This window comes from Vigna angularis, chromosome 9 (assembly GCF_016808095.1).
Source record: "Vigna angularis cultivar LongXiaoDou No.4 chromosome 9, ASM1680809v1, whole genome shotgun sequence".
NCBI classification, from domain to species: domain Eukaryota; kingdom Viridiplantae; phylum Streptophyta; class Magnoliopsida; order Fabales; family Fabaceae; genus Vigna; species Vigna angularis.
This window is the reverse complement of record NC_068978.1, coordinates 2,778,896-2,800,295: the sequence shown is the minus strand read 5'-3', so window position 1 is coordinate 2,800,295 and position 21,400 is coordinate 2,778,896. Positions and strand designations below refer to the sequence as shown.

General features: G+C 30.5%; 2 protein-coding genes across 2 annotated transcripts; both read left to right on the top strand.

Annotated features, from left to right (window-relative positions):
• The first annotated feature begins 692 nt into the window (after positions 1–692).
• On the top strand, positions 693–6,296 carry LOC108320214 (linoleate 9S-lipoxygenase 1). The gene is made up of 9 exons (XM_017551583.2): positions 693–905; positions 2,852–3,117; positions 3,233–3,473; positions 3,648–3,947; positions 4,045–4,130; positions 4,229–4,336; positions 4,429–4,736; positions 4,849–5,112; positions 5,358–6,296. Exons 1-9 carry the CDS (start codon positions 773–775, stop codon positions 6,112–6,114), a joined length of 2,463 nt encoding a protein of 820 aa, XP_017407072.2. The 5' UTR covers positions 693–772; the 3' UTR covers positions 6,115–6,296.
• Positions 6,297–10,932: 4,636 nt separating this feature from the next.
• LOC108320213 (seed linoleate 9S-lipoxygenase-3) lies at positions 10,933–15,655 on the top strand. Its single transcript, XM_017551580.2, has 8 exons — positions 10,933–11,173; positions 12,372–12,658; positions 12,787–13,027; positions 13,120–13,440; positions 13,545–13,630; positions 13,714–14,129; positions 14,228–14,491; positions 14,745–15,655. The coding sequence occupies exons 1-8, from the start codon at positions 10,936–10,938 to the stop codon at positions 15,496–15,498; spliced, it is 2,607 nt and encodes an 868-aa protein (XP_017407069.1). The 5' UTR covers positions 10,933–10,935; the 3' UTR covers positions 15,499–15,655.
• The last annotated feature ends 5,745 nt before the right edge of the window (positions 15,656–21,400 follow it).

Here is a 21,400-nt window from a genome sequence, read left to right as displayed (position 1 = left end):
GTGGAAGTAACTGTCAGTGATGAAAATAACATTTTTACGATGCTTTTTTATAAATTACTTTGCTCTTCTCGATAAACATATTTTAGAATAATTGTCCTTTTATTTATTTATAGATAAAATATTTTTTACTATTAGATTTTATTTCCATATTAGCAATTCTATTATTGTTATTCTTATATTATATGTAAATATTCTGAACAAAGTATAAAATAAAATAAATTATATGCACTAAGAAATGTTATATTCTTTATGCTGATTAATGGAATTTTCAAAATAGTTTGAAATATATATCTTCAAATTTATATAAAAACTAAATAGGTAATAAAATGAGAAAATAAAAAAACTGATCATAATTTACTTTATGTAAGGATATTTAATAAAGTAAAATGGTCATAAAATTATGAATTTTTATAACTTTTCAAAAAAAAGAAAAAGTAAAAAGTAGAATGTAAAAAAAAATGTGTATCAAAATATTATTTTTTTATTTAATAATCATTGCTGCATCTTATATTATCGTATCTGTCATTTTTTCAATTTTACATGTTGAATCATTGTCCTTTTTTCTTGTCATTTACCCGAACATGGTGGGTGTGTATTGTCACCTTCCATTCGTCCCATTATGCAAAAACTCTGAGTGAATTGCTATATATATTGTACTCATAAGATGGAGTGAAGCAGAAAAAAATCTTAGAAATAAGCTTCTTTGTAGGAACAAGGCTCTCCCACAGCCTGCGTAGAAAGAAGACCGTGCTGTGTTTTTAAGGTGACAAACATGTCAAACGGTCGCGAAATGAAGGGGACACTGGTTTTGATGACGAAGAATGTGTTGAACTTCAATCACAACGTTACAAAAGCTGATGACATCTCCACCTCTAAGATTGACATGCATTTGCTCGGTGCTGCTGGTTTGTTTCTTCCTTTTCTCATATATAAAACATGCAAAATAACATTGATATGTATGTATCTATAGAGAGAGAAGCATTCCATTAATATTCATCACTAACGTTTTCTTGTCAATTATTTTTGTAAAATCTGACAATATTTGGAGGAAAATTTTATGAAATATGAAGAATTAATATAACAATTTTTTTCATCGCTAAATATTTCTTAATTTTTTTAATTAAAAAAGCATGCTATCAAAATTTATTTTTTACTTTTATGTAAATATATTTTCTATTTAGTTGATGGATTAATTGAATATCCCATATTAGAAATAGTTAATGGATGTATTAGATTTGGTTTTTACCAATGAAAATTTTAATAAAATCAAAATTTTTTTTTTTAACTTTATGCTTTGCAATAAAATTTATTTAATTCATTAAGTTTGACCCCTTAATTAAATACGTACATGAGTTATCACATTTATAGCTTTTCCCTTCTCTAATTTATTTATTTTCCTAAGGTTACGTCAAATTTGTTAAAAGGATATGGGTGTTTGTTTATCAGCGCAGAACATAGGGTGTGATGCTAATTTATATTTGATCATTCTTATTGCTAGGTATCTCTAATGGGTTTCCATTTTTCATTAGACTGGTCAATTTGGTCTTATTATATAGTTTGGTTTTGACCTTCGTTGGATTGGAGCCTTAAAAATTTTCAGATTTAAAAAAACTTTTCATTAAAAGAATTTACGAGACGAAAATATCTAAAAAAAATTATATGAATTAAGATAAATCATAACCTTTCTTTTAGAAAAAAACTACTAATTTTAAATACAAAAAATTGTAATTAACTTATACTTTATTCTAAATATAGTATTTTTAATTTGTAAAAACACTATATACAAACATTTTAATCAAATTAATATAAACTTTGTATAAAGTTTCAACAAAATTTGCTTGTTTATTTATATAAAAGAAATACGTACCAATATAGACGTTGAAATCTTTGTTTGATTAAACATATAATTTTTCTTAAATAGTTAAACATATTTTTAAAATATATAAAATTATTTAATTTTATTGGGTGAAAACTGACTGAAAATTAAATAGGATATTTCAGTTTGAAAGTTTAAATTAATAAATTTATGAATAAGTTTATGAATTTGTTTATTATATGTAATTTTTTTTTAATGTATGACTTAAATTTATACTTAAATTCAATCAATTATTTATTTTACTTTAATAATATATATATATATATATATATATATATATTTAGTAATTATAAAAAATTAGTTTGAATTTTATTAAAATTAATTCAATATTATCATATTTCGACTAGGCTCCATACTTCTTAGGTTATGTTTCAAAATTTTATTACAATATGGTTTTATTAAATACTGTACTTTTTCTTCTTTAAGAAACTAATAAAATTAATAAATAGATTATAGTCAATATAGATTTTATTTAATAACATATATGATATTAAAATATTAATTTAAATAATAATAAAATTACAACATATTAAACTATGTATTAAAATATATAATTTTATATGTACATAAATAATATTATTTCTAATACTTAATTAAAGTCAACATTAATTTTATTTAAGAATTACATGATCATTAATTAATTTTCAAATATCTCTAATGTTTTGGAGAATATTAATTATTTTTAATCATTACATTTTTTTTTAATTTTTAAAAATTTCTACAATTTAAATTTTATTTAAAACTAGAAAATTAAGTTAGTATCTGTTTGGAGATAACCAAGTTCTAACATTTTTTGGCCACGAGAGAAATCAAAATAAAAACCAGAAATGTATTATCTGAAACTTGAAGTTTATCTACGAACAATAAATAATACTATATGAATATGGCATCAGGATAATTTTTCCTTTTTGCACAACTGCTAGATGGAAAAAAAAAAATTGTCTTTTTAAAGTTTCATAAGTATACTTTATTTAGGGAAGGAAGGAAAGAAAACCTTGTTGGAGAAACATCCTGCTTCGTCATCAAACTTGGGACATGGACAAGATTCATTAAGTGTTACTTTTAAATTGGATAAGAATTTTAAAACTCCAGAAGCATTTTTCATCAAAAACTCAATGGAATATGAGTTTTTCCTTGTCAGTCTCACCCTCGAAGGCAATTCAAATGACGGAACCATTCACTTTGTTTGCAATTCATGGATTTACAGAGCTCAAAAAGAACGTATTTTCTTTGTCAACAAGGTAACTAAGCTCTGCACCTGCAAACAACATATGAAATTTAAATACTGCAGTTTATGAAGTTTCACGTAATTTATCCTGAACAAGTGACTGAAGAAATTCGTTGAACATGCTGCAGAGCTATCTTCCGGATAAAACTCCAGCATTTTTGATAAAGCACAGAAAAAAAGAATTGGAAAGTCTGAGAGGAGATGGAAAAGGAACGCGCAAAGAACATGATAGGGTCTATGATTATGATGTGTATAATGATTTGGGCAACCCAGACTCGAAAGCAGATCTAGCTCGTCCTGTTCTTGGAGGTTCCAGTGCCTATCCATACCCTCGCAGAGGAAGAACTGGCAGAAAAGCAACAAAACGAGGTTAAGATTTAGTTTGTCTGAATGACATTGTGCCATGAGAAATACTAAATTATTGTGCTTGTGTTACTAACATTTCTCTTATTTAATCATGTTTTTAACTTAGAAATTTATTTTCTTTTTATTATAATTATTGAGGATACAAAAATGATTTCTCTTTTATCTGATTATGAACAGACAAGAACAGTGAGACACCAAGCAGTGACACTTACATTCCGAGAGATGAAAATTTTGGTCACTTGAAGTCGCCAGACTTCCTTACATATGGAATAAAGCTCTTGTCTGAGAATGTCATAACTCAGTTTAAATCTTCTTCTGGTTTAAGGAATGAGTTTGATAAGTTTGATGATATTCATAAACTCTTTGAAAACGGACTGCTTCATCATCTTCCAGAAGACGTAGTCAGAAACATTAAGGAAATTTCCCCCACTATTGGTGAACGGTTCCTTAAGTTTCCAACACCTGATGTCATCAGAGGTATTCTGTATTTATATGTCACACCTATGTATAAAGTAAAATAAGCTGCTATTACTTGGCATTAAAGTCTATTTGTTTTCCACAAAATTTGGAGCAGTTAGTAAGTCTGAATGGATGACTGATGATGAATTTGGAAGAGAGATGCTTGCTGGAGTTAATCCTTGCGTAATTCAACGCCTTCAAGTAAATAATGCTTTACTGTTTAGTAACGTAGAATGATTTGGTTTCATGCTTAATTATATCATCTTAATTTACTCAAAATGTTCTTTAATGAATGACAGGAGTTGCCTCCAAAGAGTAAGCTAGATGCTTCTAAGTATGGTGATCAAACTAGCACAATCACCAGAGAACATTTGAAGAACAACCTTGGTAAACTCACCGTTGAAGAGGTGAATGATACATGTTAAACCCATGGCAAAATCACACATGAATATCCATTTAACCATGACACTGAAAGATTATCATAATGTTTGTTCTACAGGCACTGAGTGCTAACAGATTGTTCATATTAGATCACCATGATGCATTCTTACCATATCTGAAGAAGATCAATGAACTTCCCAACAGAGAGTGTTACGCCACAAGGACAATCCTTTTCTTGAAAGATGATGGCACATTGAAGCCTTTGGCTATTGAATTAAGTCAACCAAATCCTGAGGGAGATAAGTTTGGTGCTCATAGTACAGTCATCTTGCCTGCACAACAAGGCGTTAAAGGCACAATTTGGCTAATGGCCAAGGCTTATGTTCTCGTAAACGACTCCAATTATCATCAACTCGTGACCCACTGGTATATATAAATTCTTCCATTTGTCATCCCTTATCATGAAAGAACTATCAATTTTGATGCATTGGTTAAGTGCTTCTTAATTGATTTGGTTTGCCATATCATGTTGAAACAGGTTAAACACTCATGCCATAATTGAGCCATTTGTCATAGCAACAAATAGAAATCTCAGTGTGCTCCACCCTATTCATAAACTTCTATCACCACACTATCGTGGCACCATGAATGTTAACGGAATTGCTCGACAATCACTCTTCAACGCAGGTGGCATTATTGAGCAATCTTTTTTGCCTGGTCGTTACGCTTTGGAAATGTCTTCAGCAGCTTACAAGAATTGGGTTTTCACTGATCAAGCCCTTCCTAATGATCTTGTCAAGAGGTAAATGTTTATTATATACAAGTAGCCTTTAATGCCCTGTACTTTATCAATAGCTTTCAGTTAGAATTTCTTTACAAATATATATATATATATATATATATATATATATATATATATATATATATATATATATATATATATATATATATATATACACACACACACACACTAGAATGTTTTAATTTAAAATTTTTCAGCTGCCTGAGAAGTGAATAATAATGGATTTGTGTTCCTCCATGATTCAGAGGAATGGCAATTAAGGATCAATCTCGCCCCCATGGAGTTCGTCTTGTGATAAAAGACTACCCTTATGCTGTTGATGGACTAGAGATTTGGAGTGCTATAGAGACATGGGTTAAGTACTATGTCGACGTGTATTACACTGACAGTGATGTTAATAATGACACTGAACTCAGAGACTGGTGGAAGGAAGTTGTTGAGAAGGGTCACGGTGACTTAAAAGATAAGCCATGGTGGCCTAAGTTGAAAACTCGTGAAGATCTGTATCAAATTTGCAGTATTATCATATGGACTGCTTCAGGTCTGCATGCAGCTGTTAATTTTGGACAATACCCTTATGGAGGCTATATCCTAAACCGTCCAACTCTAAGCACAAGATTAATCCCGGTAGAAGGAAAAGCAGAATATGATGAGATGGTAGAGAATCCTGAAAAGGCTTATTTGAGTACATTTACACCTGAGTACGAGACTCTTGTTCACCTTTCAGTGATAGAGATATTGTCAAGACATGCTTCTGATGAGGTATACCTTGGACAGAGGGACAATCCAAATTGGATTGATGACAAAAGCACAAAGGCTCTTCAAGCCTTCCAAAAGTTTGGAAACAAGCTGAAGGAAATTGAAGATAACATCAAAAGGAGGAACAGAGATTCAAGTCTTAGAAACCGTAATGGACCAGTTCAGATGCCTTACACTGTGCTTCTTCCTAACAATGAGGAAGGTCTCACTTTCAGAGGAATTCCCAACAGCATATCTATCTAAAGGATTTCTTGTTTTTAATTTCTTTGCAAATCTTGCTCTCAAAGACAACTGAATAAATGTGTCAACTTATCTTGCTATATGCTTAGTGTGTCTTATGCATGCTTAAGTATTGTGTGTGGTTGCTATCATTCTGTATCTTCATTGAAGTTTGGAATAAAATTTCTGAATGTTGGAACTGGGATTTTTACTTGACTTATACTATGTTGGAAGTTTCACATTAAGTAGAGATAAAGTCAATTTATAGTATATAAGTGGATGCATACCACAAATTGATTTGATGACATTGAGTTAGATATAAAGTCCACTTCTTAACATAATATTAGTTCATATCCTAACGATATTCTCACTCTGAACTTAAAATATTATCCCTAAATTTTGGAGACTAATATGTTAAAATATATTTTTTATAATAATATTTTAAATTTAAAATACATCATCAATAACAAATAAATAATGAATTAAAGAAGAAAATAACACATATAACAAAAAAATATTATTAAAAAATTTGTATCAAATATTTTTGTTTTTTAAATTTTGTACCCTACCTTATGAAAAATAGTCTTCATCTTTGTTATGACTCAATTAGTGATTATAGAGGAAAGGAGTGAGATAATTACGTAGTTTCAAAAAGTTACGATGTAAATATCAAATGTCTTCAACTATATTTATATTATCCAAAGTATTGTATTTTGTGTTGAAAGTTCTGTATCGACTAAAAATAAGGTTAATTTATAATATATAACTAAGTGCAAATCTCAATATACAAATTGGTTATACGTAAAAATTATGATTAGAGCCTATCTTTGCGATAGTGTTATACTTAAAGTCCACTTAACATTTTGCATAAAAAACTTTATAATTTAAAAGAAATTTAATTATTTTTAGGGTTAAATATGTTTTTAGTCCCTGAACTATCAAGCGATTTTGGTTTTAGTCCCTACTCAGAACTTTGATGGTTTTTAGTCCTTATTGTTTTGAAACTCTGAGTAATAGTCCTTAAAATTGGACGGTGTTAAGTTTCAGTGGATGTGGTAAACGGCGTTGCCACGTGATCACTGATATGCTCTATTATCTGTCTGCCACGTTGGATGTTTGAATGTTTGAATGTTTGAACTGAGATTAAGTTAATTAATTATGTTGTTTATTGAAATCAGACGTAGGGTTCACAAGTGAAATTAAATTTTTGAATTGGGGATTTACTTTCACTCTCCGACGCCGGCCTCTCCCCCTCGCAGCTCCAAAAGCTTCCCTCCATCACCGGAAAATACCTTCTCATGGCCTCCGAATGTGCTGTCTTCCTCGACGACATCGCCACCGACCAACCCGCTCGACTCGTTCCCGGTTGCAACCACGCCTTCCATGTGGAATGCGTTGACACCTGGCTCTCCAAGCACCCTCTCTGCCCTCTCTGCAGAGCCAAACTCGACCCCATGCTTTTCTCTTCCTCGGAAACTCTTCGCCACTGTACAGTTTCTCATCTCTCCTATGCAGCGCAAAATATTCTGGCATTGTTGGATGGTAGATCCGTTGGCTTTGATTTTTAATACGCACCGGAGTGGCAAACCACACTAAGCCTTTCTTTCTATCTTCTTCTTCTCTCTTTAATTATTACCAGTAATTTGTTAGTGGTGAAATTAAATCAGATATAGGGTTCAAGAGAACCACACGAACCTTGTGACCCCTCTGTATATTGAAGCACCCCTAGAAAATCCACTGCTTTTTCTGCAAAGCAAATAAATATTCTGTCATCATGATTATCACATAATAATTGGTAGCTTTTGCCCACATAATTGTTAATTATTCGATGTGTACCTTCGTAAATGTGCAAGTATTCCTGCCTGCTCATGCTCTTCATTTCTTCGAGTTGAACATGGTAATTTTCAATCTGCCAAAGCGAACCAAAAGAGAGTGTGATTCGAAGGAACAAAAGATTCGAATGAAGCAAGAACAATTTCAAAACGTAATTAATCAACTTAATTAATCAGTTTAAACACTCAAACATCCAACGTGGCAGACAGATAATAGAGCATATCAGTGATCACGTGGCAACGCCGTTTGCCACATCCACTGAAACTTAACACCGTCCAATTTTAAGGACTATTACTCAGAGTTTCAAAACAATAAGGACTAAAAACCATCAAAGTTCTGAGTAGGGACTAAAATCAAAATCGCTTGATAGTTCAGGGACTAAAAACATATTTAACCCTTATTTTTATTTTGAATTGTTTAGTTTTTAAAATATTTTATCTGAATAAAAAAAATTAAAGTAATTTAATTTATTTATTTTAATTAGATTGACTATTCGTATTAAAACTAAAAGTAAACGTGTACATATTTTGTTAAAACACTGTGCATTACTATTTTATATCTATATGTTATATAAAATTTGCTATTTTGGTAACATTTTCGAGGCTCACATATTAACATTATCTATAGTATCTATTGCTTTGTATAACTCAATGTTCTATCATGCTCACTATAACTGCTAAATAAGGTAAACAAACAACATCTATGATTCAAGCCTTGTACAAAAAGTGAATAGATATCACTTCACAGTGTTTCCAAGAACAGAGCATTCTCTAAATTTTTTCCTAAAATTATGAGACAATTTGTTGTCTTATTAATTATTTGAATTTGGGTTGTTGATTTTAGTAGTAAATCCTAAGATTATTGTAAAAGTTTATAAAAATACGAATTAGATAGACTTTTCAAGACATATAGATTTATTACTTTTAAGGATTAATTCACAATGTGTTACAAGAATACTTTAGAATAAAAATCACTTTGTTATTTTTAGTCAGTAGAATGTAGTTCTTATAACTGAATAGGATAGATGTCAGTGTAAGAAGTGAAGGAGAAGATAGATGAAACATTGAAGGAAGAAGCTAACAAATTAATAAAAAAATGTTAACATCTCTGTCTAAATTAACTATACTTGAATGAGAAGACGACAGGTTGGTAAAAACCGTGGCAGAAATGTTTCTGTTACGCAACACGTTTTTTTCAATTCCCCAACTCTTGTCTCATTATCTTATATCCCTGTTCCTAAATTTAAATATAAAATCAAACCTATATATGCATTTATCTATTAGCCTGCCATTTAAACGCTAAATTATGTAACACATTATTTAAAAAATTAAGCAATAAAATTAAAAATCGATGTATTATATTTTTAGAAAATTTTAAATTATCTATTATAAAAAGATGGTGTGAATTACTCATAAATGGACTTCAACGCTTATCGCTGCCAGCAGCAAGTGTTGTACGTAGAAGTAGTGAAAAAGCAAATGTGAAATGGAGAAAAATAATGTACGAAACCAAATTATTAATGCCTCCACTGTTTTCTTCACATGATCGGTGCTTTGGCCAATAGAAGAAGGGATTTTAAAATTTATTAATATTTTAAAATATTTGGTTGCAAATATTATAAGTTTTCTTTTATAAAAGTTACTTTTACTAAAAATAATTCATTACATTATTTTCACTTCTTTCAATACTATTATTTGGATCTTAAGTTACTTGAATGACATTATTTCGGTCTTTAATTTATTATTAATGTTTGCAAAATTAATAAATATTTTGATTGTTATAAAATTTTATTTACGTGAAATTATATAATATTTTATATAATTTTTTCACTTTTATCTCATTGTTATCTTGTACTCTAATTTAAAATTTATATAATTATAGTTTCTTTTTAAATTTTTATTGTTAAATAAATTTTAGAAAAATGTTATTTTGATATTTAATATTTGATAATTTGATGTTTTTTTACCTAATTTTTATTTTTTTAATCAATTAATTAACATTGAAACAGTACAAATTGTGAATATGATTATATCCATTACTTGGTGAGATAAAAAATTTATACCTATTAGATATCAGTACGAAAACAAGGATGCACTTTTTTATTTTTAAAATGAGCATGAGATAATGGAATCTTCCTTTGTCTTGTCTTTGTCATCCTTAGTATGATTGATTTAATTTTTGTTTTCGTATTTAATTAATAAAATAAATTGATATCTTTTTTTAGTAGGTTTCAAAATTTTATTTTTTTTATCATTTGTATGATGTTTAGTTTGAGGCAGTAAAATGATCAAATAAGCATATCATCCTCAAGATATCACAGACTTAATTTAAAAATATAAACATTTTAAATATTTAATAAAATATTTTTTAATAAAAACTTAATTAAAAAATGTTTGAAATTTAATTAAGTTACTTTTTTATATTTTTTATATGAAAATACGCAATTATTGATATAACATGTCACTTCAATAAACTCAAATGATAGATATATTTAATTAAAAAGATGTAAATGTTAGACATTTAATAAGCAAATATTTTGATAGACACTGAAGTTTAATATATATTTTTATATTGCTTTTACATTTATGTTGTCTATTTTCAATCTTTCTAGTTGTCATCGTTATGGTTTTATTATGGAATCCAAGTTAAAATACCAAGATACCATTATAAAATACCTATGGTAAATAGTGAATAATAATGTGTAATGTGATATTATCCATACACATTTTAGAAAACAATTATCACTGGTTAAATTGACATGAGAAATGAAAGCGATTTGACTTTTATTTGAAATAAATAATATTAATAAGGAAATAGCATGGAAAATGAGATTATAAAAGGAATATATTTAAAGGGAAAGTAAAAGTGGTAGTAATTAATACTATATCTTATGGTAGTTGTGAAGAATGAAGAATGTGAACCCACCTCCATTATTTGATCTTACATTAGTTTTTTCTATAAATACAAAGGCTTTCTTGAATCAACTTTCCAAAAACAAGAAATAGCATAAAAATGTTTTCAGGGATTCAAGGGCTGTTGAACAGAAGCAAGAAGTTGAAGGGAAGTGTGGTGTTGATGCATAAGAATGTGCTGGATATCAACGCCATTAAGTCAGCTAAAAGCGCCACCGGTATCCTCCGCGGCGCCGCCGGTGTCGTCAGTGATCTGGTGGGAAACTCAGTCGACACTCTCACTTGCTGTGTGGGACGATCTGTGGCTCTCTGGTTGATCAGCGCCACCGCTGCCGATGGTAGCTATCTTCTTTTCTCACTACTGCTTCAGTACACTTTGCCACCTTCATCTCCATTGCTTTCAACTTCTCACGTCAAACAACACAAAATCTTAGCTTTTCATCATTTCCATAAAAACTATGGATGCTAATTATTTTTAGTTTCTAGTATATTATATCTTTTCTATATATTTTCATGACGAAGTTAACTTAAAAAGATCGGCTTGTAAAAGCTACATTCTATATTATTTTATAAATTGTAGTGATCTCTAAGTATTTCATATTTTTAAAATATTCAATAGTTTTGTGTTGTTAATACTATTAATAAAAAGGTGATGACAAACTTTCGTAAATATACAGAGAAACAAAAATATGTAAATAAAGGTGAACACAAACTTTCGTAACGATAAAATTTTGAAAACAATAGTAAAAAAACGATAGAAAAATGATACTTTGATACATCTAATTTTTTCACATTCATTTTATACTACCTTTTTTACTTTTTACTTTTTTCTCTTTAAAAAAATTATAAAAGAATACTTTTAAGACCATTTTATCATTATTAAGTGTGTCAAATAAATGTCGATGTGGGGTGCGGAAAATGTTTATCCATTATTTTATTTAAAACAAAAGACTTAATAGTTATTTACTTATTGCTGGTTGGATATCCATTTAAATTAAATTATAAAAAATATATATAAACTATAATATAAATTAAATTTTAATTTTTTTTATTAATAATAAATACTTTCAAATATAAATTGTATAATATTTCATTCGACCTATGAATAAATATTAAAATAATCCCAATCTGATGTCTCCTAATAATAAATATCTATAAATATTAATTATACATACTAGATTTTATGTGCAAATACCTAAAATATCAATTTTTCTCACTAAAACAAGAGAAATTCAATTAGTAGGTTGTTTTTATTCAATAAAAAGAATCATTAACTTTTTTTTTTTAATTTTGTTTCCACGTCTTAAAAAATACTACATAAAGTACAATATTTCATTTATTTTATTTTGGTTCAGTATCTTCATTATGAACAAACTGCCAGGTAGATATTTTTTTCTACTCAATGTCAACTAGATATTATTTGTTAATATATATATATATATATATATATATATATATATATATATGAAAAAGGTTATATTAATATTTTGGTGAATGACAAAAGATATTCTTAAATAGTTTTGTTAACTTTTGTAGGAAATGGACATGGAAAAGTGGGAAAGAAGACATATCTGGAAGGAATTATTACCTCGATACCAACTTTGGGAGCTGGCCAATGTGCATTTGATATTCATTTTGAATGGGACAGTGACATGGGAATTCCTGGAGCCTTTTTAATACAAAATCATATGCAACTTGAGTTCTTCCTTGTCAGTTTAACTCTTGAAGATATTCCTAATCATGGAACCATGCACTTTTCTTGTAACTCATGGCTTTACAACTATAAAAATTACGAAAAGGATCGAATTTTCTTTGCCAACGAGGTAAACTGTTATTTTTAGCAAGTATATATGCATGTTGATTATTGATTATCATGAAAGAAAATAAGTAACCTAGTTCGTTTGCAAGATTTTTGTTATGATAATGAACGTTAAAGAAATATATGTTGCAGACATATATTCCAAGTGAAACACCAGGACCACTAGTGAGTTACAGAGAAGCAGAATTGCAGACTCTAAGAGGAAATGGAACAGGAAAACGTAAGGAATGTGACAGAATTTATGATTACGATGTTTACAATGATTTGGGCAAACCCGACAGCAGTGAAAACCTTGCTCGCCCAGTTCTTGGAGGATCTGTCACTTATGCCTACCCTCGAAGAGGAAGAACTGGTAGAAAACCTACCAAAAAAGGTTACATTTCTATCTCAGGAACATAACCTAATTTTGTTTTCTTCTGTAGTTCTTCTTGACATAAATTTGTAGCATTATTCCACTCTTGACAGATCCCAACAGTGAGAAACCGAGCGATAATTTTTACGTTCCAAGAGATGAAAATTTCGGTCATTTGAAGTCATCCGACTTCCTTACTTATGGGGTAAAAGCTGTATCTCGAAACTTCTTGCCACTGCTCAGATCTTCATTTGATCTGAATTTCACACCAAATGAGTTTGATAGCTTCGAAGATGTACGTAATCTATGTGAAGGTGGAGTTAAACTGCATACCGATCTACTCTGCAAAATTAGCCCTTTACCTGTGCTCAAAGAAATCTTTCGCACAGATGGTGAAAGCGTCCTCAAGTTTTCAGTGCCTCATGTAATCAGAGGTGTTTTCATATGTGTAGACTTTTATATTTGCACACACATACAGTGAATCTTAACAAAACCATGATTGAACTTTGGAAATTATTTTCATTTTTATTTGGAGCAGTTAGTAAGTCTGCATGGATGACCGATGAAGAATTTGCAAGAGAGATGATTGCAGGTGTAAATCCTTGCTTGATTACCTGTCTAAAAGTAAGTCCAAGTGTTCTATTCTTTACTTTGAGAGTTGAAGTTGTTTGTCATCTTTCCTCATAATATTCTTTAATGACTGACAGGAGTTTCCACCTCAAAGCAATTTGGATCCCTCCATCTATGGTGATCAATCCAGTAAAATAACTAAGCAACACTTGGAGATTAACCTTGAAGGGTTCACAGTAGATAAGGCAATTGAAGGCAAGAGACTGTTCATATTAGATCACCATGATGTGTTTATGCCGTTTTTGACAAGGCTAAACGAATTAAAAACTACAAAGGCTTATGCCACGAGGACAATCCTTTTCTTGAAAGATGATGGGACCTTAAAGCCATTGGTCATCGAATTAAGTTTGCCAAATTCAGTTGAACAACGACGTGGTTCCATCAGTAAAGTGATATTGCCCGCAAACCTTGGAGTTGAAAGTACAATTTGGCTGCTAGCCAAGGCTCATGTTATTGTGAATGATTCCTGCTATCATCAGCTCATAAGCCACTGGTCTGAACTCTCTCACTAAAATCATTGCACAAAGTTTTAATATATGTATACAAAATTATTCCTAACCCTTTTTCTTATACATATAAACGTGGTCACAGGTTGAATACTCATGCTGTAATCGAACCCTTTGTCATATCAACAAACAGAAATCTCAGTGTTCTTCACCCTATTTATAAACTTCTATTTCCTCATTATCGTGACACAATGAATATCAATGCACTTGCTCGAGAATCACTAATCAATGCTGAGGGGGTTATAGAGCAATCCTTTTTGGGTGGAAAATATGCAATGGAGATATCTTCGGCAGCTTACAAAAATTGGGTGTTTCCTGACCAAGCCTTACCTACTGATCTTATAAAGAGGTTAGCTATGTGAACATGGAAGAAGGGTTTTATGTGAATAGTTTTACTAATTAGTGTCTTATTTTTTACATTAAAATCCAAAAGGGTTGATTCCCTAGTATGTCGTTGGTCTTAAGGCATGCCAAAAACTCACTTTCTTAAATGTTATAAACCTTTCTGTACTGTGAAAACGCATACAATTTTTCTTTGATGAGAGCCAAAGTTATGGAAGATACTTTTGCTGTTAATAACAGTTTTTCTTTGTCCGATTCAGAGGCATGGCTATTAAGGATTCATCTTCTCCAAATGGTCTTCGTCTTGTGATAAAGGACTACCCGTATGCTGTTGATGGATTAGAGATATGGAACGCAATCGAGACATGGGTCCGTGAATATGTCTTGTTGTATTATGTTACAGATGATGCAGTTAAAAAGGATATTGAACTTGAAGCTTGGTGGAAAGAAGTTGTTGAAAAAGGTCATGGTGACTTAAAAGATAAGGCATGGTGGCCTAAATTACACACTCGTGAAGAGCTGATTCGATCTTGTAGTACCATCATATGGATTGCTTCAGCTTTTCATGCAGCAGTTAATTTTGGACAATATCCTTATGGTGGCTTTATCCTGAATCGTCCAACTCTAAGCAGAAGATTGATTCCAGAAAAGGGAACTCCAGAATATGAAGAGATGGCAAAGAATCCTCAAAAGGCTTATTTGAGAACAATTACACCAAAGTATCAGGCTCTTGTTGACCTTTCAGTGATAGAGATATTATCAAGACATGCCTCTGATGAGGTGTACCTTGGACAGAGGGACAATCCAAATTGGACCTCTGATTCAAGGGCCATAGAAGCCTTTAAAAAGTTTGGAAAAAGGCTAGAAGAGATTGAGACAAAAATCTCAGAAAGGAATCATGATCCAAATCTTAAAAATCGAACTGGGCCAGCTGAATTGCCTTACACTTTGCTTCTTCCTACTAGTGAAACGGGGTTGACTTTTAGAGGAATTCCCAACAGCATCTCTATCTGAGTGTGGGTTGAAAATTTAGGTTGTTTTTAACTTAATAGAGTATTATAATGTTTCTCTGTGTATTCTTGTATTGTGCTTAACTTTTTCAGAAGGTTTGTTATGTTATGATTTGTTGTTAGTTTTTTTCCAGTTTAGCTATGGTTAGATTTTGTATTTAAACAACTTGTTATAATTACACAACTTCGTGATCAATAGACCGTGGAGATTGTTTTTTTTTTTCAAATTTGCCTTCCAAATATATAGTCCTTGTGATAGATCCCATTGTCTAAGATTTTTCTAAATTCTAGTACTTTTAATTAAATTTTTCTTAATTTTTTGGTTATATTACGTATTCAAAATTTTATATTTTTTTAATTGAGTTTTTATTTTTATTTTTTTTATTAATTGGGTGACGGACTATTATCTTGTCCTATTATTTTCACACATGTTAAGAAAATGTGAGTTTTTAATATTAATATAGAATGATAAAATGACCAACGTAAAATGATAATTGGCTAATTATTTCTATTAAAAATGTGTAGAATAAAGTGGTTATCAAATTCTCCAATGGCTTTCAAATAATCACTTACTAAAGAAATTTTGCCTGTGAATAACATTGAAGTAAGTGACAAGTAAGAAAGTCCCTTGTTTTTTCACATTAATTGTAATATTGGTAATCATATGAAGACAAGTAAGAAAGATGGTGGAATAAGATAGTAACAATCATACTTGTTGATAGGGTAGCTTTATCCACCGACCTATATATTTTTTTATGATGAAAAAAAAATTTTAATAGTTTCTTGCACAATAAATGAAATAACAATTGTTTTATCATTATTGTGTTTGTGCTTGTGCTTGATATATGTATTTATTATGTGTAAATGGATCATAAGTTTAAACAGATTACACATTACATTTTTGGTAGAAATAATCGATTAGACATTGTATATAATCTGTTATATTTTTTCAGATATCATGTTTTGCTTAACAGGGACAAACAAACAAGTGTGTAATAATCAATTAGATTAGTTGTATAATCGATTAAAACACGTTGTTATGCCAACATATGTTTGTTTAGTGCATTGATATCTTTGGAATAAAAATTGATTTGAAAATTTGCTTAAGTGTTGAACATAATCGATTACATAAATTTTCTAATCGGTTAAAATGTTTATCTTGTGAAAATCAATTTCATTTAAAGCCTTAATTGTCTATAACAGTATATGTTTTGGTTGTTGGCTTGTATGAATAGCATAATCGATTATATGTGCTATATAATCTGTTAAATCTTAAACAAATGTACAATTGTTAAAGCAGAAAGAAAAACTTAACAGATTACATTAATTACGTAGTCGATTAAAGTGATTCAGTATTAAAAAATCCTATAAATAATTGTTTTGCGACTGTTTCAATACAATCTTTGATCTACTAATTTCATAACTAACTTTTTGATTGAGTATTGATTACATGAGCATATAAGAACAAGTCTTGGAAATCAAATATCACATTTGGGTTAATCATCAAGATTCTTGCAAGAAAATTGAGCTAAAAGAGTTTTGATTAATTCTGCACTGTTGGTGTGCTATTGTGAAGATCAGATTCATCATTTACAATAAGAGGATTGTGTTCCTGTGCAAGTTAGCCAGGAGAAGAGAACCGTGGTGTTCTTCATTGAGAGTTGAGATTGCTCTCAAGGTGTTTAGAGAGTTGGGATTGCTTTCTGGTTTGGTAAGATTGTGAGGTGTTCACATCTTGTTACTATAAGTGATTTTGAGTGGGGTGAGAAATACATAGAGAGGGTACATCTCTATATTCTTGTAATTCAATCATTATAGTGGAATTCTTTCAATTAAGGTTGTTGAAGGAAGACTGGATCGATGTAGGCTTGACCAAACCAGTATATATATATATCATTGTATTAATCTATCTCTCCTTTCTCCTTTATTATTGATTCATATACTTGTTTTATTGATTTCAAGAAAACTCAAATTTGCAAAACTTTTAAAAAGAAGCATTTTTTAAGGTAAAATTCAATTCACCCTCTTGATTGATATATAAGGCATTATTTTTCTAACACTTAAAAAAATTACCCCAACTTGAATAAACACTTTGAATTAAAAATATGAACTTGAATTATAATTTTTATACAAAATTAAATTAATTATCATAAAGTTACTTATCAGGAAATTTATTAAACAAAAATTTAATGCTTATTATTATTATTATTATTTATTTTATTAAAATGATCTAATATTTCATTAACATTGGAATAATAAAAAATATTAAGGGAGATTTAAAATTATTTTTTGTCTTGAAATTTACTGTTTAATTATTAAATGGAATTTAAGAGTTAAGGTTTTTAAATAACAAACTTAATTAACTAAAATGCAATATTTTTTACAATCTAGCTAAAATTTAAAAATTTCAAAACTGTTTGCGTATAATGAAGATAATATAAATAATAGAAAAAATTAAACCGTTAGTGAAAGTCGACTAAACTGAAAAATCAACCTTTTTATTCTTCATTAATTAGGTATGAATGCAAGCTATTTCTCCATGTGAAAAGGATTAAACTAAGGAAATCCTACATCTCACAGTTCTATTTGACAGAAAGATGCCCCAGTGCAATTCATTATAAATTAATGATATTAGAGGGAAAAGCAAACTAAAAGAATTTAGCTTCTAGAAAATTCTAAAAATAAAATAAAATTAAAAATTTACAAAAATCTAACTCAATTCTATAAAATTGATTTATAATATATATATATATATATATATATATATATATATATATATATATGTCGGATCCCATTAAAACACACTCAAAATCCAAGTAGTGGGATCCATGTGCCAAGGAGTGAGTGAGAGCTTCAGTCAGTGGAAAACAGGTGGCTGCAGGAGAGTGACCGTTCGGTTTGGGTGACGACAGTACTTAATGCCAAATTTCAAATGTCGTGTCACTTCTCTGCATGCCTTTCTTCTTCTCCAAACTGCTGAAAACCATTTCTCCTCCTTCTCTCTAAAATCTCCACCTTCTCTCTAAGAAAATCTCACATTTTCTTCTTCCGATCACCTCTCAGGCACCGTTTGAACACTCCTGGCGTCAAGAGCTTTCGTTTAAACCGATCAGTTTGTGATTCTAAGCCAGTGAGTTTCTTTCTCTTTCACACGTTCGTTTATTCTCGCATGCAAACCTCTATTTCTGGTCGTCGGAGTGAATAATATCATTCTGAGTGTTTCTGGTTCTCTGTTTGGTTCAGTATTCCTAAAACGTTACTGTCGAACGTAAAGTCTTGGGTAGTGGGGAGCTCTGTTCTGCCTCGTTGAACGTTCGGTTACGTATAGAGGTAAGGGAAGCTTATATAATTTGATTAAATTCTCGTTTTGAACGTTGGTATGTTTGAATGATACGCTGTTTGATTATTTGATGAGTATGAAATATGCCTGTACTGCTTGTTTGGATGTGTGGATGGATGAATGATATACGTTGTGAACTGAGTTGAGATATGGTTTGATCTTCGAACTGTAGCATTCTGAGTAAAGGTGATAGTATGGTCGAGCGTCATTAGCGAGCGTTCGGTTCTTCTTGGGAGTGCATGGTCTTACCTGATTTCTAATGCTTTAGGGATAGTGTCTAAGAGTCTTTTTGTAATACGATATAGGATTAGGTAAACTGTGACCGAGAGTTCGTATTAACCGTTTAATTTTCCTTTGGGCGTCCATCTATATTAAGTCTTCTTCTACAAGGGATTTCGTTAATGAAGATCGTGTTATAATATTAGATATGTATAAATGAGTGTTTGGCCTAAGTGTAGTCCTTCTTTAGGTTTCCTAAACAGTTTAGTTAATGTATTATATACTACTTAAGGTCGTAGAAGTTATCGTTCTTTTTCATTAAAAATAAGTGTGGCGCAATTGTGTGTGTGTGTGTGTGTGTGTATATATATATATATATATATATATATATATATATATATATATATATATATATATATATATATATATATATATATATATATATATATATATATATTCATTCGTTTTATGTAAGTCAGTAGTGCTCGGTCTTGGACAAGGCGTTCGATCTCAATAGCGTTCGATCTCAATAGCGCTCGTTCCTGATAAGTACTTGGTCTTGGACCAGTGCTCGTTCGATAGTGTTCGGTTTCTACAGGGCTCAGTCTTAAACCAAGCGCTGGGTCTCGTTTTCAGTAATCTATTATTACCGTTTTAGAATAAGGGTCTTCAGCCAAAATCGATAGCGTTCATTACTCATAGTTTCTCATCAGTATTAGTATTGTGTGTCAAACAGTGTTGGTCTTTAAAAGGTGTTTGGCCTAGAGTCATAGTACTCGGCCTAGGCTTCGTGGCGTCTGTTTTGAACTCTTAGTGGTCTGTTTATTGAAGTAAATAAACAACGCTCGGTCATGTTAGTTTCTAAGAAGTGTTATTCCAGTAGAACTTATGAGATGATGAGAGAATGTGATCGTATTTCAGTTGAATGTATTAATGATGAAGTATGAGAAAATTTGAAATGTGAGGTGAATGAAATAGTTTGATTATGAACGAGTATTCCAGGGAGGAATATCTCAGAAAGTGGTTATTGATTTGTAAAGTATGAATGTGGGCAAAGCTTAGCTGACGTTCATCCTGATATTCCATGATTACTCGTTCTCATGTAGAGAGAAGTAAGTCACGTGTGGGAATGGCAGGAGGTCCTAGTCCTTATGGTTAATTTGGATGGAACGGACTAACCTCGGGTGGTAGCTGTTGAGGGTATCCCAGTTACTACATCACCGAGTGCACGAACGTCGTAGCTACACAAGATTCATACAGTCCGGACAGTCAGAGTCAAGTGGTCGTTATTTGCATGCCTTGATGTATGAATGATGATTTTGGGTGTTGTTAGTTTAATTATGAATGTTTTTATCGAATAAATTAAATTACATAAGCTTACCCTGTTTACCATTTTTGTCTGTGTTGTGCGTCCTGTCGTTGTCTGGTTGCAATGATCATCCGTGTGGATGTGAGCAGAAAGAGAAGAGCTGCTGGAAGAAGTATTGGAAGATGCATCAGAAGTGAAGGCCGAACCTTAGGAACGTTCGGTCTGTTGTTAGCTTTATCTTTTATAAGACCGTTCGGTATAAGTTATTTTGTACACCGTTCGGTCTAGTGGTAGCTAGCGTACGGTTTTAAATTTTTCCTGCTGTTATGTAAGGCCGTTCGACCGTAATCGTATCTAGCTAAGTTATCGTATATATATATATATATATATTCTAAATTAATCTTATAAAACATTCAAAACACTTCTTTCATGTTGAGATATGTACATCTAAGATATAAAACTAAACATTAATGAGTAATTAATAACAAATGAAATGAGATGTTTAACAAACAGAAATCTACTTAACATATATTCTAAACTATAATTTTAATATTATATTAAAAAATAACTTATGACATATGACATAATTGTTGGTGCGTTCAATTTGCTATAATCCTAATGATAACACAAATATACAACTTGCTTACATTTTTGGTCAAATAGTATATACTTACTATTCATAGAAACAAAAATGAAAACCTATAAAATTTGAATTCGTTGAGCATTTTTTTATGCTTGGGAAATATTAATATATCGCTGACCAATTTATTTAGGCACGTTTTTTATGGTACTGTTTTAAAAATAATGAAAACCTACAATCGAAGGTCTTTCCGTTTACTTGGTTGGTAAATAAATCGTTGACAATTTATGTCACTTATATGTAGACACTTTAATTATAACTTTTTTTATTCATTTCAGAATCTGTTGTATATTGTTACCGTTTAAAATAACTTATGGCAACATTTTTTTATGTTCGATTTGCAGTGATACAACTTGCTTAGATTATTTGGTCAAATAGTACATACTTAGTACTAAAAA